Genomic DNA, 22,333 nt, shown 5'->3' with positions numbered 1-22,333 from the left:
ATTAGATCGGGAGCGGCAGCAGGGAACGGCAGATCATTGGAAGAAGGCGTGGGACATTACAGCTGCAAGGGGCCGGTAGAAGATCCAGGTAAGTGTCTGTTTTTTTTTTTTTTAAAACTCCACAGAACTCCTTTAAGTACACAGACACATCTTTCTAGTACCCTTCAAAAGTTAACTTATAAAGTCACTTTCACCCTCCATGAAGAAGCAAATACTGCTTCTGTAAGCTGACAAAATGAATCAGTCGTATTAGCTCAGGCATAGCAGTGTGATGTCCAGATTTGAACTTATCTCATAAGCATGAACATCACCTTAAACTCTGCGTAACAGTTGCTTTTCAACTCCACATTACAAACAAGCTTACAAGTCACGTGATGTGACACATTATTTTCCCTTCCTGGCTGGCACTAGCTGACTGATCCTATCACACAAGCTTGGCCAGGTATAACTGCACTGACAAGAAACAAAGGGCCTGGCTTTACTTATCGCAGAGGTTGTGATACCGGTGAAAGCTCAGCATCTGAATCTACTACAGCATGTGCTGTATTTTATGCTAGCTTCGATTGAATCTGACCTTCTATTCAATATGTTCTGGCCATCTCCCCTTGGACTTTTGTCAGTCCGTCATTAACAATAACAACAATAACATTTCTATAGCGCTTTTCTCCCATAGGACTCAAAGAGCTTAGGCTCTCTCAGAATTAGTAGTAGGATGAAGTATTCACACAACTAATTAGAAAAGTAAAATATTGTGGAATTTGAGACACTGAGAAACAAAAGAGCCCCAGGGGCAATAGTGTAACTAGACTTAATAGGGCCCCCCTGCAAAAATGATAGCATGGGACCCGATTTGACCCTAAACCCCACGGGATTGGGAGTTGGCGAATAGCAGCAGAGAGTGTTCTGCTGTGAAACAGCGTCTGGATGCAAGAAAAAGTTGCATACGCTCCTGCACATGGTTTGCATGAGTGAATGGGGAGAATTCTTCGCTAATTGGCTGCACTTGCGGTTGAAGAGAGGGAGGTGGAGGGGCCCGCAAAGCCTCTGGTCCCCCTGCGATGGCAGGGGTCGCAGGGGTGATTGCTATGCCCATGCCCCTGGGGGTACTTACCTTGGGAGGGGGAAGCCTCTGGATTCTAATGACATAGCTCCCAACTGTCCCTTTTTCAGGGCTGATGTGCAGATCTATGTCAATATATGTATATTTCTACTGAAAAATGTTTAATTGACTCTAAACTTTATTCCCATCCTTTAAATTGATCTATTTCTTCTTTTCAAATGCTTATATTGACGAAAATGAACCAGGATGGAAAGGACCAGTGTGGTTTTAATTATAAAACATATTTTTTTTTAACGAAATCTCTAAAGAGAACCTGAGGCGGATTTATGAAACCTTAATAGGACACAGAGGCATGTCCTGTGCACAGTGACATGCCTCTGTGTCTTTCTGCACTGGCCCTAGTACCCCCTCCCCCCTTCCCAGGCTTTGCTGTCCCCCCCCCTTAAAAATAGCGCCAGGCTAGCGACAATCTGCTGTTTACCTGAGCTTGTCAATCAGCTACTCCTCCATAGCGTGGCTCCCCCGGCCGCTGCCAGCTTCCTCCAATCGGAAGTTAAGCCGCAATCCAGGTAGTACTCCTGACGTCACACACATGCCTAGCAGCGTTCAGGAGAAGCAGCGGACGGGACCGGGAGTCATCGCAGCAGGAGCAGGTGAGATTTACAATGCACTGGCACCAGAGGGGGAACTTTAACACCTGGGGAGGGGGATAGCGTTCATTGGTCCTTGCAATATTGCACGCCGTTACCGCCACACACGCAATTGACTATGTCAGACCGAGATTTTCCAGCATGCATGATCGATACATTCGACCGATTTCGGCTGAAATCATCAATTGGGCATGCTTGTTGCGGCAGCAATTTGAAAAAATTATCTTATTACTAGTTAATTAGCCTGTCCGTTAATGTACCGCGCTCCCCGCCATGTGTGCACATGGCCACGCTCCATGCCGTGTGCACCGACAGCACCCCCTGCCCTCCTTTTTGCAACGTCCATGTGCCGCGCTGGCAAAAGCACGGACACAGGGACAGGGAACGCAGGGACAGTGGGGTTTTATTAGGTAGGATTACACTGCTCCCAACTGTCCCTCTTTCGGAGGGATAGTCCCTCTTTGGGAGCCCTGTCCCTCTTTATAGACTTTGTCCCTCTTTCTATGTAAATATATATATATATTTATCTACTAAAAATGTGTTTGATTGACTCTAAACTTTATTCCCATCCTTTAAATTGATATATTACTAATTTTAAAATGTTAATATGAAGGAAAATGAACCAGGATGTTATAAAGGACCAGTAGGGTTCGAATTATAAAACAACATATTTTTCTTACAAAATCTTTATGGTATGCGCAACTAGGGGTTTGCTGGGGGCGTATTTAGGAGTGTGACAGGGGGCGTGGCTTAAGTGTCCCTCTTTCTCATCTCAAAAAGTTGGGACGTATGGGATTCTATTGTATTATTTAGACACTGTAATCAGATTTTACATAGATTTCAGCCCCCACCCCCCCACCCACCCCAAGCAGAGCGTTGGCAGCGGAGCTTACACTAAACTGTCCACTCTCAAGTATTCTCTCCATCTCTCCTCCCTGCCTGGTCTCTCCATCGCCCATGACAATTGCATAACACATTAGACACTAGTGTCACAGGCAAAGGAGGGAAGAGACAGAGAGGAGCAGTCCAGACAGTGATGGAGAGAAGACATGTGTTGGCGGACAGGTGAGTGTAAGCTCTGCTGCCAACACTTTGCACGCCAGTCGTCCTGAAATCAAATGCTGTTACCGACACGCTATTGTCTAACCACCAACCATGTGATATCTTCCATGCGGTGCAAAGGACCGATTTAAGCTGAAATTCGATAGGGCATTGATTGCAGCATCAATTTCTAGCAGATCCGTTCAGAGTGATCAAATCTGCTGCCACATATTGACATGAACCAACCAAAGAAGCTAGGAGCACCCAATGGACAAGGTGGCGTGCTCGACCCCTGCCTCAGCACCTCTCAGGACACACCCAGGAATATGTACAGATGGGGCGGCACCACCGTAGATGAATTAAAGCTCCTTTATTAATATGGCAGCAATTACAGACTGCTGTTTAGGGCAATCGTGCCCTTTTTCATGGATGAGGTTCCCCATCAGGCACTATAACCCCGCCCACAGAAGCACTGATTGGTGGTGCACGTGGGGTTTGACTATTTAAAGATTCACTGTATGCATTTTATTTGTCACGGCTTTACTTGCAATTTGAAAAAGGGCATGATTGCCCGAAACAGCAGTCTGTAATTGCTGCCATATTAATAAAAGAGCTTTAATTCATCTACGGTGGTGACGACCCATCTGTACATATACATATTGACGTGAATAAATGGCCACCTTTAGCCACGGGCGTAGCAACAGGGGATGCGGAGGTTGCAACCGCATTGGGGCCCTTGGGCTAGATGGGCCCTCCCTCAGCTGCAGTATTAGCATTCTATTGGTCCTGTGCTCATAATAATCACTTCTATAGATACTTTGAGTAGTGGTAATCATTAACAAATTGTCCCCCATTCCCTTCTTTTACCTCTGACACTGTAGTTGCCATTGGCAGGTTTGGCAGGGCAGGATTTAGGGCAAGGCCGCCTAGGCCATGGCCTAGGGCACCAAAGCAGCAGGCTAAACTAGTGCAAGCTTGCAAATGCTGCAATGCAGGGAGATCAGGCAAGTGTCTGACCATGGTACTCTGCTGCCAGCAGCCACCTTGCTCTCTGTGCACGTTTGCATTGTGGCTGGCAGCTATGGACTTGGGCAGCACTGGAGACGGAAAGGAAGAGGAAGCTTTTGCACTGGAGACGGAAAGGAAGAGGAAGCTTCTGCACTGGAGACGAGTGCTGAAATTAGTGTGACTGATGGCTGCTGCGGTGTGAAGGCGAGCTGGCTACCTATACTGAAGGGGGTGGAAAAAGGAGGGATTAAGGGAGTCATCTGGCTACCTATACTGGAGGGAGGCGGCTGGTAACAGTGGCCTTCGGCGGTAAAAAGTACAAATCCGGCCCTGAGGTTTGGTATGCCATATCAATTGTTATGTATATAGTGTTTGGGGGCCCCATTGTAGAACTTGCATCAGGGCCCAAAGCCATACCTCCCAACTTTTTGAGATGAGAAAGAGGGACACTTAAGCCACGCCCTGATCACACCCTCATCACGCCCCCTAGTCATGCATACCATAAAGATTTCATAAGAAAAATATGTTGTTTTATAATTCAAACCACACTGGTCCTTTCTATCCTGGTTCATTTGCCTTCATATTAACATTTTAAAATTAGCAATATATCAATTTAAAGGATGAAAATAAAGTTTAGACTCAATTAAAAACATTTTTAGTAGAGAAATATATATATATTTACATAGAAAGAAAAGAGGGACAAATGAGGAGGAAAGAGGGACAGGGCTCCCAAAGAGGGACAGTTGGGAGCTATGCAGGTAACACCCGTATTTGGGATGGAAGAGCAGTTTCCTGTACGCTGTTCTCCGCAGCTGTTACGCAATAGCTGACATTGCCAGGCTGGCAGACCTTAGCCCGGTGTGGGTGAATCACACTCCTGCTCAATCACTTCAGTTATCAGGTAGACAGTTTAAAATACGTGCCCGGCCCTCACATCCGCCTCATGTGGGCGGCAGCGTAACCGCACAGCGCACGCCCACTCTCCCCTCACGCACTTTGCGTAACTACCAGACCGTGCTCTGTACCTGGCCTGCGCAGCCGTACATGCGTATCCCCTTCTCCGCCCCCCCATGCAGCCTGTACGCTAGAAGCGTAGTGTAGCGCTTCCTTCCAAGCGGTAGGCTGGCGCAGGTACTGCAGTATAACAACGGCCCGCGCAAACTACGGTACGCCAGCGAAGCCTCCGCTTACGCCATTTGCGTACCTGGCCGACAAGCTGTTCCCAGGTTACGTGAAATTTTTGAAGCTTTGCCGTCCCGCCCCTTGCCCCGCCCCTCCGTGGTGAATGTAAACCTGGCCCCAGGAAGATGGCGGCTGCGGCGGGGAGTCGGGGCTCGTCCAGCCCGGAGACTGGGGAAGCGGCCGGAGGAGGGGAGCCTCGGGCGGACTGGAGGAGGAAGCAGCTGCGGAAAGTGCGGAGCGTGGAAGCCGGGCGAGGCGAGCCCGAGCAGCAGCTTCTGCACACAGCGGGAGGCAGCGGGGACCTTGTGCTGCTGGAGCCGGATACATTCCTGCCTGCAGCCCGCAGCGCCGAGGAGCCGCCGGGGAGCCTCAGCACCGGGTACGGGACTACGGAGGCCGGCAGGGCTCTGCCTTTCTGGAGAGTGTGGGGAGAGTTCAGCTCCAGCGGTAGATTGTTACTGTTGTCGCTCTTCTCACTTCCTGTCCCAGCAGAATCTGATCTATACAGGCTGCGTGTCAGTGAGGGCTGCCTCACACACTGGGATTAGAGTAACTTTATCTGTCAAAAGGTGGCCATACTCTGAGAGATTTGTTTTAGATTTGACCATCAGATAGATTTCTGGCAGATGCCTGTCAAGTCAAATCTGACAGGAATCTATCTGATGTGTGCTACAAACTAGGAACATATTTTCAATAGATTTCATATCAATCTAAATGCATTATTGGACCATTAAGCCCAATCTACACGATACCATTCTTTGTGCGATTCGATTGCGATTGTATTTATGATATGATTAAATTTGACATGTCTGACGGGCAATTGCATGGTGAGTATCAGGCATAATGCCTGGTGCACACCAAGTAATTTCATGTCAGACGGGTAGAATCGATTATTTCCAACAGCTCAGGTTTGATTTCTGATTGTTTTTCTGATCACTTCTATGCAAAATCAATCGGAATAACGAACGGAAACCAGAACAGACCTGCAGTGTCAAACAATCGGATTGGCTCGTCTGATGGGAAATTGCATGGTGTGTACCAGGCATAATGTGGCCATACACTAAAGGTGTACATAAATTGTTTGATCTACCACAGTGCTGTCCAACTTCATGGGCATGGAGGGCCATTTTTTTTTCAGACCCCATGGTGGAGGGCCGAAGGTTCTTGCTAGAGCCGCAGGCCCCCCCCCCCCCGGAAAAAATGCAATTAAAGGATAATTAGATTGGCAGCACTTTGCACAAAATGCAATTTAAAATAATAGTGAAGTTGTGTGGCGCGCTACGCGCGCCAGAAAACACGAGGGTACCATTGAGCGGCGTGCCGAAAAATGGGTGTGGCCATGGACCAGAATGCGGGTGTGACCACGGGTGGAGACAAATTTACATGAACTTAGCAATGTGGGACATTAGATTAGGATAGTGGTGGTGAACCTTTTGGAGGCCGAGTGTCCAAACTGCAACCCAAAAGTCACTTATCGCAAAGTGGCAACAGCAATTTAAACTACATACAAACGTTTTAACTCATACATGAACATTATGGAAAATCCAAGTTGAAAATAAACTGTGAAGATAAACAATTTCATCCATCCTACTCCTGAAAAATGTGGGTTTTTTTTTAGAACCTCCCAGTTTTATTTTCCGTTTTAAAAAGCTAAAAAAGTAGGTTTAATGCTATTGTCTCATGATGACGATTCAGCTTTTCCATAGTCTCACAGTTCGCAATCATGTGACCCCCAACAAGACAAATTCAGCAATCATGAGGCCCCCAACAAATCATGAGGCCCCCAACAAGACAAATTCAGCAATCATGATGCCCCCAACAAGACAAATTTAGCAATCATGAGGCCCCCAAAAAATCATGAGGCCCCCAACAAGACACATTCAGCAATCTTGAGGCCCCCAACAAGACAAATTTAGCAATCGTGATGCCCCCAACAAATCATGAGGCCCCCAACAAGACAAATTCAGCAGTCATGAGGCACATAAATAGACAGCATTTCACATAAATAAGCAGAATGCCCCTTTAGTGACAGGTGCCCCCCACTTAGATAGTGACAGGTGCCCCCCACTTAGATAGTGACAGGTGCCCCCCACTTAGATAGTGACAGGTGCCCCCCACTTAGATAGTGACAGGTGCCCCCCAGCTAGATAGTGACAGGTGTCCCCCCCCAGCTAGATAGTGACAGGTGTCCCCCCCCCCCCAGTTAGATAGTGACAGGTGCCCCCCCAGTTAGATAGTGACAGGTGCCCCCCCAGTTAGATAGTGACAGGAGCCCCCGCAGTTAGATAGTGACAGGAGCCCCCCCAGTTAGATAGTGACAGGAGCCCCCCCAGTTAGATAGTGACAGGAGCCCCCCCAGTTAGATAGTGACAGGTGCCCCCCCCAGTTAGATAGTGACAGGAGCCCCCCCAGTTAGATAGTGACAGGTGCCCCCCCAGTTAGATAGTGACAGGAGCCCCCCCAGTTAGATAGTGACAGGAGCCCCCCCAGTTAGATAGTGACAGGAGCCCCCCCAGTTAGATAGTGACAGGAGCCCCCCCAGCTAGTGACAGGTGCCCCCACCAGTAGCGAGCCCGTTACCTCTGGGGCTGGCCTCTCCGGTGTCCCCGCTGGCCTCTCCGGTGTCCCCGCTGGCCTCTCCGGTGTCCCCGCTGGCCTCTCCGGTGTCCCCGCTGACGATGCCGCTGCTGCCTCACAGATCAGACCTCACAGATCGCGGCGACTGAAGCAAGCAGAGCGCGCGCATGACACCCGCGCGGCAGAACGTCACATGCGGAAGTGACTAATGATTCACTTCCGCATGTGACGTACTCCGTGCGGGTACCATGCGCCCTCTGTTTACATCAGTCGCCGCGATCTGTGAGGTCTGATCTGTGAGGCAGCGGCAGCGGGGGGACATAGGAGAGGCAGCGGCAGCAGGGGGACATAGGAGAGGCCAGCGGGGACACCGGAGAGGCCAGCGGGGACACAATAAGAGGGAGCAGGCATGGCGCCCATAGCGCAAGCCATGCCTGCATCCCAGGGAGACGAGCGGGCCGCAGCAGGTGGCCTGGCGGGCCGGATGCGGCCCGCGGGCCGCCAGTTGGACAGCACTGGTAGACCACTCTCTGATTTAATCTGGGATCTATTGCCTGTCCATACACTGCGTACCAGTTTCCAAGTGTATATGTGTCCCCCACCTGTGGGCAGTGTTGACTGATTACCTGTCATATGCTGTTGCAGATCCTGTCCACTGGTATTTGATGCACTATGTGAGCCTGCACCATGTGACACTGGCACATATGACATTGCTGCAGGCGCCTGCAGTGACTCTGGAAGAGGAAAAGAGGCGCTAGTCTAGTTTAGGGAACCAGCAGGAGACATCCTTAAGAAATTCTGCTAACGTGGTTGGGTGCACAGCACCCTTTTGGCCTGCTAGGTTTCCAATAGGTTGTAGTAAGCTAAACTCGCACTAATTTGGCCAATCACAATGCTTTATGCTGTAGAAAGGACTGTGATTGGAGGACTATGCCTTATGAGGTTTCCTGCTGAGTCCCCTAAACTAGACCTGACCTGATTAAATTATCTGATCAAAAGGTCAATCGGCCCAAATAATCGAGTGGTATATGGACACATGTCTAGATGGCCACTGTATTTGACTATCCGATAGATCCCCCTGTGATAGGAATCTGATCAGAGAGGGATCTGTTACTACCACATGATGTACACAGACTGTCAATAGATTTCAGCGTGAAATGTATTGAAAATCTGTAAAGCTGCAACCACCTGTGACCACAGGCACACCAGGGACAGGGGGAAGCTCCCTTGCAACACTATCCATGGGTCTGGGGGAGCACATTTCACATAAGTTGGGGGGGGGGGGGGGGGGTCTGGCGGTTGTCACAAAGTCTACTGCCCAACCATCCCCTTTCAAGCGAGATCTTTCCAGCCTGTGTGATTGATGGTGTCATTTGATTTCATCCAGAAATCGGTCAATTCTAATTGGATGGCCATGTTTGACTGTCAGAAAATCCAGTGTGTGAACCAACCTATTATTATTATTATTCTTGAGAGATTTTCTCACTCATTGTTGGGACATGAAGTGAGGAGGTATCCTCCTGATTGGTACATTGCGACCCCTTTCCACACTCTCCAAAATTAAAGTGAATGTTCTTACTAAAGTTTTTGTCTTTGGATTTCTTGATCGTGGAAACAATCTGCTCTTCAGTATCAAAACAATGATGTCACTATCCTGGCACTGTGCTGTTAGGGCCTGAGCCCACTAACGCAGTTGTGTCCGCTTTTCAGCATCTGTAATATTGATGTGTTGCTGAAAAGCGGACAAAACTGCATTAGTGGGCTCAGGCTCTCAGAGAGCCCAACTTAAACTTTTCCTCGCTTTATGATATGCAGCATTAATTTCTGTACATGGTCTCATTCCCACTGAGCAGGTACCCAGTAGTGCAACTGCCCCAACTGCCCAGTACCTGACAAGAGTTTTCAGGAAGACCTTGGCGGTCACTTCAGTGTTGCTTCTTCAAATGCCAATTCAGTGCAATGCAAAAAGTATGCAAAATTCTTGTTTGAAAATGTAACAAATGTGACTGCTAGGGATGGACTGATGAGATGTTAATAGTTAATGATAGAAATGTTATGCAGATGTATGTAGCTTGGCAATGAATCAGTATAATGAAGTGATGAGATGGTATTTTTTTCTGACTTGCATACAGCTTGCAACGAGACCAATCAGGATTGGTCTGCAACTGCATTTGATTGTGCCAATCCCAGGCCGCATGCTATTTGCATTCAAGTTGGAAACATTGGCTTCTCATTGACCATGTCTGCTCCAGGACCTGCATGTGAGGGGCAGGCGATGTGCAAGTCTTGGTACATGCCCCTTCTGGCCTCGCAAAGGTTATTAGGGTCAGTAGACTGTGGCATAACTCCTCCCTTCCTTTTATTAGTTCCTGACAGCTGAGGATAAAGAAGGTGGGGTGAGGGGATGTCCATGTTTTCTAACATCTGAATGCCAGAGGCCAAAATTCCAATTTGGCCTAAGTAGTGAAATAGTACTGTATATAGTGAGATGAGTTTTTGTTTTTTATATGTTCTGTATTTGGGCCTGTGGTGTTTTGGCCATGTAAACGTTGGTGAATTGGTCTTTGTCACAAAGATGCTGAAGGTTCATATACATTTTTGTGAAATAACTCTGTTATGATTTTGAATGTCAGATCAGAATAATGGCTCAGACACACTATAAGCGCTTTTCTGAGCAGTTTTTGGCCTCAAGCTTTTTAAAAAAACGCTCCCATTGACTTACATTTGAAATTGCGGAAAAATAGCACATTTTTTACCACGATTGTAATGTAAGTCAGTGGGAACATGTTTTAAAAAGCTCTGGAGGCCAAAAAGCACTCAGAAAAGTGCTTATAGTGTGTCTGAGCTCTAAAGGTCTTGTATTGTAGAAGTTCTAAGACCACATTCCTAGTGGAACGTTGTGTTCTCTGTATAACAGGAGCGAAGGCTAACAAGTCGTACTACACGTTACTGCCACATTGCTTCACATAAGGTGAAGCATAAATTCAATAAAAAGTATGCTTCACTGCACCTTAACGCACGTTTTGTTGTGACACACTGCATACAGTGTGCTACAATACCGCACGCCATTACACCATAAAGCTCCCACAACACTGTAAACGTTGCATAGGTGGTGCATTGCCAAGCGGCAAGCACCATTACATAGTAGCCATAATGCTGCACCACTGTGAATGTAGCTTAAAGTGTATCTGAACATTTGTAGAGAACACAAGTACAGTGAGAAACCCACCCTGTGTGCTTTTAGAGAGACGAGCTGTCTAATTCTCCCTCATCTGTAAGTAATCACAAGTGTGATATGATCTCTCAGCTTTGTCAGCACAGAAATTCAGCAGACCCAACCAATATGTAAAAACAGGATGTTAACTCTTTCTCTGCTTCATGAAAGCAGGAAGTAGACACACTGCAGATGTATCGCAAGAGTTTTGGAAGCTGTAACAAAGAAATGTTTCTTAAAAAATTATTATGCTGTTGCGAATATTTTTAGAGCAGAGAGGAAATTCTGAGTTCAAGGCCGCTTTAAATGTTTCTAAGTTCAGTATCCCTTTTAGAGTTGTTACTTTAAACTACTTTTTTTTTATATATGCTTTGCACATATGTTTAAATGGGCTGGGCCAGTATATGGTGCATGCCACACGTCCCCATGGCACAAGTTTTTATGGTATAACCTGCAGGATCCAGAACAGTTGACAATAACAGTACAGAATCTCCCGTTTGGTATTAGTGAAATTCCATAAATGCCATTCTCACCCCCTGTGGTAGAAATAATTACTAGTGCAGTAGGAAAAAAATGTGTTTAATTATCTTTGTATAGAATGAGTGGTCACACCAGGCTCTTGTCAGTTGTAGACTGCCAGGGTATTTAGGGACAGCACCACGGCAGTCCAAGATACGCCCCCTCCCACAAGGCTGCTAGCAGAGTATTGTGAGCCTTGTGACATGGCTTCCTCAGCACTGTGGTGGGAGGGGAGTCTGGGAGTCATGTGACCACTCTCTCTCACCAGTAGAGTGGGGCAGAAAAGTTGCTGAAGGTGCAAATATCTGCTCAGCTGAGACAGGAATTGTGAGGAGCATTTTTTTAGCTACCAGAAAATCGACTGGCAGTAAAGCTGGATAATGAGATGCAAATTTTTACAGACTTGAATGCAATGCAAAATGCAGATCGCTTAGAATTGAGCCAATCGGCTGCAACTGCATTTGATAGACCCAACTCCCCTAGCTTGCAATTAGCATATTTTCGTGTGAACTGGAGACCTACCATTGATATCATTGACCATCTCTACAGTGCCCTTACATTACTCAGTTTGCGGCAGTGATATCCAGCAGATTCACTCACATAATAATCGATGCCATGATGTTGCCGCCCAGTCGTAATTTCGGTTGATTTCTGGCCAAATTTGTTCAAAACTGTCATGCTGTAAAAATCTTGCTCAAATGGGCCTGGTTGGGTGTGCGGCGGTAGTGATGTTTGCTTTCCTGTTAATCAGAATCCAACCTCAATATTGCACTGTTTAAAGAGAAACTCCGACCAATAATTGAACTTTATCCCAATCAGTAGCTGATACCCCCTTTTACATGAGAAATATATTCCTTTTCACAAACAGACCATCAGGGGGCGCTGTATGACTGAAATTGCAGTGAAACTCTGAGGACTGTGGTACTCCTGGCAGTTTCCTGTCTGTGAACCTTGTTGCATTATGGGAAATAGCTGTTTACAGCTGTTTCCAACTTCCAAAAAAGTATGCAGCAGCTACATCACCTGCCAACAGTAAAAATGTCAGAATGTAAATCAGGGATTTAAAAGCTTTTACAATGGGCAAACACTGACTAAATCATTTATACATAATTATTGTAAAAATGAAGCACTTTTTTATTACGTTATTTTCACTGGAGTTCCTCCTTAATGCAATGCAATGCAACACTATGGGTCATCACATCGATCTACCGCCGCTCCTGGTCCGCCCACCGGTTAGCCTATATTTTCCATCCTGTCCGGTCGATACTTTCAATAGATTTCTTGTAGAAGTTGATCCAATATTGATTAGACATTTTGAGGGAATAGTTTCCCAGCAGATTCAATCACAATGATGTAATCTACCGGTAAAATTGGTGTATGGGCACCTTAATGCGGACCTGAACTCAGAACTTTCTCTCTTCTCTAAAAGATAAGCAACAGCATATTAACCTTTAAAGAACATTTCTTTGTTAGTTTATACAAATCCTTCAGTACATCTGCAGTGTCTACTTCCTGCTTTCATGAAAGCAGAAATTAGTCACATGCTAAATGCTCTAAATACATACAGGGTGCATTTCTCTGTTTTCCTTCTGTCCCGTACAAGAGTTTAGGTTTTTTTTTTTTAAATGGGCAGATCATGAGGACTTGACCGTCACACCTTTTCCCGTTGAGTAGAAATTTGCATGCTCAGGAGCTTTTTCACATGACTGTTTTAAAGTGAACCTAAACTAAGGATATGGATTTTTGCCTTTAAAATAATACCAGTTGCCTGACTCTCCTGCTGATCCTGTTATACTATTAATCACTGCCCCTGAACAAGCATGCAGATCAGGTGCTTTGACTGAAGTCCAGAGTGGATTAGCTGCATGCTTGTTTCAGGTGTGTGATTCAGCCACTACTGCAACCAAAGAGATCAGCAGGACTGCCAGGCAACTGTTGTTTAAAAGGAAACATCCACAGCGCTCTCAGTTTAGCTACCAACGGTATTCTAATGCATTTTTTTCATGGCATGTCTTAATCTTTCTATTACTGTAGTATGCCATTCTTAAATGCTAGGAATATTGCTAGGAATTTAAGTATAGCAGACCGGCAAATGCAGGGAGCTGCACAAGTGTACGAGCGTGTCTGAATCTTTGCAGACCGTCATGGTTGGATTGGCGGTTCTCATACAGAACTCAATATTGCAGATCAGTTAACACGCATTATCTCGGCGGCAAAGTGTCCCTGCAAATGATGTTAGATCGCTGGCAGCTGTTACGACTATCTTGATTGCTGTTAGGGTTTCCTTCTCTTTATGGAGGCCCATGTGTGTGAATGCAGCCTACAGTAGTCTCCTGAGAGTCTTTTGGTGGCGTGTCATTTGCTCTATGGCCAGACAGCATCTGGGTTTGATCTCCGCTTATCCACGTTAAAGAGCTGTTCATCTCTGCGCTGAATCCATTAGCAGATGACATCTCGCTTTGCCAAGACGCGACGCGCTGCAATAGCCACACCTGGAGTCCGGCTGGTTAAATGGACCTTTGTAGCGGTCAGGAAATTTGATTCACGCTTTTGATTATTACCCACAGCTGTTACAGGTCTATTGAAACGTCAGTGGGTTTTTATAGGCAAGACAAATAACATTTACGGTATGTTGTGCTTTTTCTCCTAGGGGACTCAAAGGGCTTGAGCAGCACCCACTATAGGCAGTAGCAGTGTTATGCCTAGAACCCACTAGAGCGTTTTGTTTTTTTCTGAGTGTTTAGGCTACTTACACACTAAGACGTTGCGTTTTAGGGGACGTTATGGTCGCATAACGTGCCCCTAACGCAACGCCTGGTGCTTTTGGATGTGGACGTCAGAGTGAGCCGCATTGTGCAGCTCACTCTGGCGTCCGTGATGCGTACTCTTGGACGCATGCGGCATCATGTGGTCCAGCCGGCCAATCACCGCACACAGCGGCGCTCCAGGAAGTAAACACTGCACGTCACACCGTGCAGTGAATATTAATTATCCATGTGCCTGGCCGAGGAGGAGGAGCGAAGACCTCCTCCTCCAACACTACTGAGCATGTTCGCACAGTCATAACGCACAGCATGCAGCACTCAACGGACGTGCTGCGTTACAATGTAACGCAACGTGGGCACTCCGAACAGCCCATTGAATCTTCATTACTGTGCGGTGGGCTGCGTTACAGGCTGCACTAACGTGCGCCTGTAACGTCTTAATTTGAAAGCAGGCTTAGGGAGCGCTTTAAATGTTCTGCCAATGTAAGTCGATGGGACAGATTTCCCTACAGCCATTGCGATTAAGCAATCGCAGGACCTGCAGCATTTTGGGAGCGTTTCCACTCTAATGAATAGTAACGGAGCAGAGAAATCGCTCCGAAAATCACTTACAAAACTCTATCACAAATCGATAGCGATTGCAATATCGTTTGCACTTTCTAGTGGCTTCCAGGCCTTACGGAGTCTAGCCCAAGACTCCTTACTGAATACCATAGGTGCTAACTTACTGAACAGGGAGAGCAGAGATTCAAACCCAGGTTTCCTGTGAAAGAAGCAGAGCCCTTAAAGGGGTTCTCTTGCATGTTTAAACCCCCCCCCCCAAAAAAACCTGACACTTACCTGGGGCCTCTATTGGCCCCCTGCAGCTGTCCTGTCCCGCGCCGTCCTCCTATGATCTTCAACTTCATACTGCGCAGTAAGCTCGCGATGACACGTGTTGGAGCGATCATGTGCGTGGCTGTGCAGTGCAGCCGCAGTTCTATTTGTCTAGTTAGACAAATAATTAGACCGTTGCCGGCAGCGGGAACGGAAGATCGTAGGACGGCGCGGGAGATGACAGCTGCAGGTGGCCAATAGAAGCCCCAGGTGTCAGGCCTTTTTTTTTTTAAACCTGCAAGAGAACCTCTTTTTTAATGCGGACCTGAACTCAGAACTTCCTCTTTGCTCTAAAACATAAGCAACAGCATAAAAATCTATTTGTTCAGCTGATACAAATCCTGCTATAAATCTGCAGTTTGTGTACTTCTTGCTTTCATGGAAGCAAACATTGTAACATCCTGTGTTTACAAATGAAATCTCTGCCGTGGCAGTCATGTGACACAGGGAAGAGATCAAATTACAACTTGTGATTAGTCACAGATAAGTGGAATTAGACGGGCTAAAGTCTTTGAATACATACAGGGTGCATTTCTGTTTTCCTTCTGTCCTGTGCAAGCATTCAGGTCCACCTGAACAAGTATACTATCCAGCCACAATAGACTGGCATATTGGAATTATAGCTTTGAGAGGTTTGGCATTTTTTTTTTCTTCATTGCTGGGTGGTTTTTATATCTGCCTTTTTTAGCATGGCAGAACCGGACTGCTTGCAGTTCTTTGCTTGGCTGTCTCAGCGCAGTGTGATCTCCTCTCCTGACGTTGTCAGCGCTGCAGGCCGTGCCCAAGATATATTGTGCATTCATTAATTATGCAAATGCTAGTTGGTCCTGTGGATAGACGACAGATGCTGCAGGGAGAGACTGGGCACAGATGTACTGCAGGCATCTGACTATGGTAATAACTGCTGCTGTAATGTAGAGCGAGGAAACTCCCATCTTTATGGAGTATTTAGTTTCAAAGCCCGTGGGACCTCCTTTTGTCTGAGTTTATTTTCATTCTTTCTCCAGCTCTGGGGGCAGAGGCCGTACAAGCCTCAGTTTGTGACTGCAGCCAACTGGTACAGAAGGAGTTAATCTAGATAAGACTTTTTTTTTTTTTTTTCTTCTCTGGTTTCGGCTTATATGCAACTGTACTGTGCAAACATTGGGGTCATAGAAGCTCTCTTCCTGTCAGCTGCCTGCCTTGCCTCTTCGCCTCTTCATTCGCAGGACACAATGCTCGTTCTGTCTGTTGAACTCTCTCCCAACAAATTTACCTGTGGCTTGCTCTGGGAGGGGTGTCGCCTGGCGGAGCAGATTTGATGGGACCTGCGCTGCTTTGCGGAGCTGCCTCTGACAGTGGGATTGCACGCGTACAGGTAAGTCGCTTATCCCCATAATCTCCTCCTCGCCCAGATTAGCTCTCCAGTCTGGAGGCCATATGGGTGTGTAGCGTTTAATTGCCTCTTTAGCACACGGGTCATGGGGGCTACAGCGTGGTAACTGCTGGTAAACGAGCGCCGATTGTTCAGTAGTTTGGAGTTATTTTGGCCAGCAATTTAGATTCTTTTGATTGCATGTGTTTGGTGAATGAGTGCGAAGGGGACAGTACTTGTTTGCCTGACAGATTAATCCATTTATGAGCCACTTTCAATTGTTAGAATGGATATAAAGAGAACACCTCTTCAGTTGTGTGTGGGATTTTGATGGGATTTTGACTTATTCGGTTGCTTTTATAAGTCCCCGAGATCATTTTTTGTAGTTTTTGACAGATATTGTAGTTTTTGTAGTTGGATTTATAGAAAGATTGTGATTTTGAAGTCCCTTTTTTTTTGTTTTGTTCTTTTTTTTTGTGCTGTTTTTGCTGTTTATCCTGCTTTTGAATGCAGTTTTGTGCTGTAGCTTTGCAGCACCCGGAGTATTGTGCTTTGCATAGCAGTGTTGAACCTTTCCTAAATGTCTTATTGTGTTATCATCAATATTTCCATGCCTTGTTAGGTTGTTATGCTTTTTGTGTGGTTTATGTGACTGGTGCTTTTGTACGGGGATGTACATGAAATAAGCAGGTGTCTGTTAAGCCCAATCTACACGATACGATTCTTTGTACGATTCGATTACGATTCTATTTACGATTCAATTAAATCCGACATGTCTGATCGATATTTGATTCGATGTAATTCGATTTGTCATTGTTTTGCAATTGCGAATCGAACTGAATCCTGATTGGACATGTCGGATTTAATCGAATCGTAAACAGAATCGTAATCGAATCATATCGTGTAGATGGGGCTTGAGTTCGGGGATGTTAGGAAGGTGGGGGTCATTTGTGCAACCTCTAAAGTCTGCAGCGAGGGTTTGCGAATTAAAGGATTGCTGTATATTCTGAAAGTAAAACCTCACTTTCAAACGACTTCCCTGGTCTGGCATTCAAAGCATGAGGCCCATATGTACTGCCCAGACATGGACAACCCTGCTCAGAGTTTATAATCGTCTGTGATATTTCTCTATGGAAAGGAGAGATGCAGTAGTTAGTTTTGCTGCAGGAAACTATCTCATCCTATGGTAGAAAGTGTCTGCAAAATACGAAGCTTTGTAGAGATTGTAGCGAGGGTCAGTGTTTTTTGTACTACTTTTTCTATAGACGCAGACTTTCTAACACTCACTCATATCTCTCTCTCTCTCTCTCTCTCTCTCTCTCTCTCTCTCTCTCTCTCTCTCTCTCTCTCTCTCTCTCTCTCTCTCTCTCTCTCTCTCTCTCTCTCTCTCTCTCTCTCTCTCTCTCTCTCTCTCTCTCTCTCTCTCTCTCTCTCTCTCTCTCTCTCTCTCTCTCTCTCTCCCCCCCCCCCCCCCCCCAGTTTTACCGACAACTATGAGTTACAATCAGGTTGAATGAATAACAAATCGGGTAGCCAAGACTCCTTGTGCTTGGACCATTTATATTTTTAAAATGCATGTAAATACATTCAAATAAGTACATTTCTTCCAGAGTAAAATGAGCTATACATATACTTTTCTCCTAAGTTCCTGACAATTACAGTAGGCAACACAAATCTAATAGCGCTGACAGGTTTTTGACTTGTCCATCTCTTCGTGGGGATTCTCAGTATTTCATTTATTCTTTATAAAAGCACACTCTGGAAGGGATGTATATAAATATGCAGGCCACCTAACCCCCCCCCCCCCTCCCCCCTGTGGTTTGCGCACTATTCTGGCAACTGCCGTTCACTAAGCGCTTTTGAAAATAAAGACACTATTGTTAATCCCCTATGAGTAAATGGAGTAGTACAAAACCTGTCCACTTCTGTCAGATTTCTACTACCTACTGTAAGTGACAGCAACTTAGGAGAAAACTAATTTAATTTATAGCATGTTCGACTCTGGAAGAAACATATTTCTTATCTGTAGGTGTACATGTATTCTAAATTCTACACTTCTTTTTTTTTTTTTAAGATAATGGTTCTCTAAGGATCAATCTGGAATCGATCAAAGATAGATCCGTAATGTTGGATTTTAGTCTTTTGATAAATAATTGATCATACGATCTGTTGGGGTTTTGATTGAATCTAAATAAAGTGGTAATTAAATCAGGGCTGCGGAGTCGGTACAAAAATCTTCCGACTCCTGACTCTGACTCCTCAGTTTATGAAATCTCCGACTCCGGGTGCCCAAAATTGCTCTGACTCCACAGCCCTGAATGAAATGGTGTATGGCCAAGTTTAGTTTTAAGATTTTCTGTATTTGTTGACAATGGAACTGGATGATAAAAAGTTCCTGTTGGCTCGTTGTTTGCTTAGGCTGGCTCTTCAATTCTCCATTAATCATGTCTGCCCTCACACTGGGACGCTGCTGGGTGTACGCAGAGGTTGCTCAGATGATTATGTATGTGGCGAGCAGCACTACACGTGCAGGGATGCTGATGTATGCTAATGTTCATGTATAAAATATATCTAGGTGTGTGGGCAGTTTTTGAATATATATAAATATATAATTTTTTGATGTAGAAGTGGATGAAAGCATAGATTGCTGTACCTGGCCAGCATATGTTTTTTGCCCATTTCTGCCCTGACTGTTGTGACTTTATTGATATCTAAGGCTCCATACGTGTGCTTGACTATAGTCTGCTAATGACCTCCTCAACTGATAGGTGTGTGTGTACAGTAGCGCCAACGTGGCAGAGCAATGACCACTCTTGGTGCACGGCACTCCCCCTACCCACAGCATGACGTTACGTATGCACCGCTCTGTCGTTCCTCCTCCCCCCCCCCCCCCCCCCGCATAGCAACAGAATGCGTTGCCAGCTGCACAGCTGATTCGGCATGTGTACTGGCCGGCCCAGCAATACTGATCAGAGTATCGGGTCCCTATCTCTATAATTCACTGAGAGACAGTGGTGGAACAAGAGGAAGGCGGAATGACCAGTAAGGCTCTATGGGATTGAGCCTTCCCTCTCCATAGGCGAGTATCGGCTTTCTCCAATCTTTCTATGCCTCTCTTCTGCGCTGGGACCCTCTAAACAATGTTCAACATTCAGGTTGAAAATTGAGTCCGCACTCGTACATGGAAGATTTTACTCTGTGCCCGAGTGGCTCTGTGTTACTGCGCAGGCCGGGCAGCGCAGTGCGGTTGCGCTCATACTCTGAGGGGAGTGCAGTAATCAAGAGGTTCCCGGCCAGCAGTGGAGGGGTTGTGGACATTGGAGTAGCCTCTGACATAAGTCTGTAACGTTATTAGGCTAAAAAGTATTCTGAAATGCTAGAGTGACCCCCAAGCGCATTGTTTCTCTTCTTACCCCTCCAGCCAGAAGCCACTACACTGTGCGCCATGCCGTCATTCCTCCCCCACTGTCTATAGTCAGACGTGTTGCTCTACTATAGCCGTGCAATGCGCGGCCCCCAAACTCCCTCGTCTGAGGGATCAAGTCGGTCGACAACCATTGTGCAAATGTAGACACCTTTATCCTGAGTGTGTTATTTTTTAAAACTTTTTGTTTTAGTCTTGCTGGTGGCTAAATAGGTATTTTGTTGCTAACGTGTGAAAACCTCTCGTGTGAGAAAACGTGAATTGAATTTGGGCCCTGGTGGATTTTGTTCACAAATGTGGGTCATGAATACATGTGGTGCAACCAGGGCTTCACCTGTCAATGCCTAACCTAAAATATTGCTTCAGATGAGTATTCCATGATGTAGGGCCAGCCTAGAGCATTAGTCAGCTTGCTCTGCGTGGGTACACACTGGTGCCATTTTACAAGCGTGCCTGTTTCATGTAGCGTATCTTGTTTTGATCAGCGTTGGAGGTTTGTGCGCTGTAAAAACTGCCCTCTTGCAACACTTGTTTGGTTTACTGCATTCCTGCTGACTCTGATAACCCCCTCCAAAGCTTTCTCACACTCTGACAGGACATAAGCTCTCTTCTGTTGGATTGGTTACATTCTTGGGGGTCTGTAGTGTGCCTGGGAGGGGGGTTTAACAGAAATGCTGCCTATCGGGTTTCCTGCTTTTTTAGCTTTTATTATCCTGGGCGATTTTTACTTTATCGGCAAATAACAGACTCTCTTTTGTTGCGTGTTTGAAAATAACTCTTAATTATAGCTTGGGTTTTTATTCCTGTAGAATTTAATGAAGTGGTGCAGCGTGCAGGTTGGGACTGGCTTCCAGGATCGTTATTAGAAGTTTTGACATGTTGTGATTTAAAAGTGACAGGGATTGTCGAGCTTCCTGCCTTTTTGTAGATGAGCCTATTATTGGGTTATGCGGTGCTGTCGTACTCCGTGAGGCTTACAGGCAGGCTTGTGCTACACAGATGCACTGAAAATATTGTAAAGTCTATCTATTGATCCATCTCTAGCTGTCTCACAAAGGAACATATAAGCTTATACTTGCTATGGGCACACTCTGTCCTTATCGTAGTCTTAAGGTACTTGTACATCAGATGATGTTTGGGCAGATCGACCAAGGCGCCTCTCTTGTTCGGTTAGCTTGCCCATACAGCACAGGCTGATTCCTGACCAATTTCATGCTGAAATCGATCAGGTATCGTCCTTGTGACGCCGCATGTGCTGGCCGGACGCTGTGCCGCCCCGTACTCTATACTTGCATACTTACTGGATATTCCCAGGATACACTTAACATTTGGTGCTCGGGCCTTTTTCCTACGCAGCCCCTACTCTATGGAACTCACTTCCACAATCAGTACGAGAGGCTCCTTCTCTGGACAGCTTTAAAAAAAAGGCTAAAAACTCACCTCTTTTTTTCCCCTAGCCTTTGAGACTGCATAATGCAGGGTCAAAGCGCTTTGAGTCCCCAGGGACTCAAGTGCTATAAAAATATTGTTATACTTCCGCCGCTGGCTCTGTCGCAATGTGCATACACGTGCCCTACGTGGTTGCTGGCGCATACATGGGCACGTGTGAAGCTACACACATGCCCACGTTACCCCGGCAACCACGTTGGGCGCATGTATGCAGATTGCGGCGGAAGCAGGGGGCACATCGCCGGTGGTTGATCGCTCGTCCCCCATATTGCTTTCTTTAATGGCCCGTACTCACGGGCTGCAGAAGTGGCCTGTCGCCAGCACACGTGAGCGTGCTAGCGACAGGCCGGCGACAGCTTCTCTCCAGGTCCCTCCGCGTACACACGCGGAAGAGAGACCAGCGGCGAGACGGAAGCTGTCGCCGACGTTCCTCCTCCCCCCGCCGGAAGCTCCATTTACCTCTATGGAGGTTGCTGTCGCTAGTCCGCGGACTAGCGTCAGTTGCGGCGGAGGTGCGGCGGCGACTGTTGCCATGCGATTGAAACTTTCAATCGCATGGCGACAAGAGCGACGGGCGACAGTTCGGGGTGCGCGCGCGTGCAACGGCCCATACTCACGGGCGACCTGTCGCCGCAACGCGCGCGCCGCGTGTTGAGGCGACAAAAGTCCCTCGTGAGTATGGGCCATAACGCTGTGCCTCCGAATGACCACGATGGCCTAACATCTTGCATGCCAGATAGACCTGCTCGGCCCAAAATTGGTCGCATCCTCGATCGGGCATGCACTTGGCAGCACCGTTTTTTATTTTTTTTGTTGCACCTTTTTGAGGGGGCCATACTTTACTGAACCCCTCTCTGATCGAATCTGATCACATGCCCATGTACTGCACACCGATTTCCAATAGATTTCATCATGAAATCTTACAGAAATTTGTCCTAGTGCTTCTGCTATTCTGCTGCACACTCAAATGTATATATGTGTTTATACCTAGAACTTCAGGGCTGCCAGGCTATCCACTATGCCGCAGGAGGATGCCCATTATAAGGGTGTGTGCTCACCACCCATTTTGATTGGCCTACTGATTTTTTTTTTTTTTTTTTTTTTTTCCCTTCACATGATTACCTGGTTGATCCTCCAGTGCCATGCTAATATAAAGTGCCATGTAGGAGGAAGCGCTCTGCACGGCTTGCTCCAACTCCTCCCCGTCTACTTAC

At 46.5% G+C, this 22,333-nt stretch overlaps 1 protein-coding gene across 1 annotated transcript in view; it reads left to right on the top strand.

The window, feature by feature from the left end:
* The first annotated feature begins 5,066 nt into the window (after window positions 1-5,066).
* Window positions 5,067-22,333, top strand: part of MAP3K1 (mitogen-activated protein kinase kinase kinase 1) — a 126,336-nt gene continuing 109,069 nt past the window's right edge. Inside the window, exon 1 of the mRNA XM_068264882.1 lies at window positions 5,067-5,320. Within this exon, the coding sequence (XP_068120983.1) occupies window positions 5,067-5,320 (254 nt within the window). The remainder of the gene's footprint in view (window positions 5,321-22,333) is intronic.

Source organism: Hyperolius riggenbachi, chromosome 1 (assembly GCF_040937935.1).
Source record: "Hyperolius riggenbachi isolate aHypRig1 chromosome 1, aHypRig1.pri, whole genome shotgun sequence".
In the NCBI taxonomy this organism is placed as follows: domain Eukaryota; kingdom Metazoa; phylum Chordata; class Amphibia; order Anura; family Hyperoliidae; genus Hyperolius; species Hyperolius riggenbachi.
The sequence above is the reverse complement of the archived record's forward strand: the minus strand, read 5'-3'. Positions and strand labels throughout refer to the sequence as shown.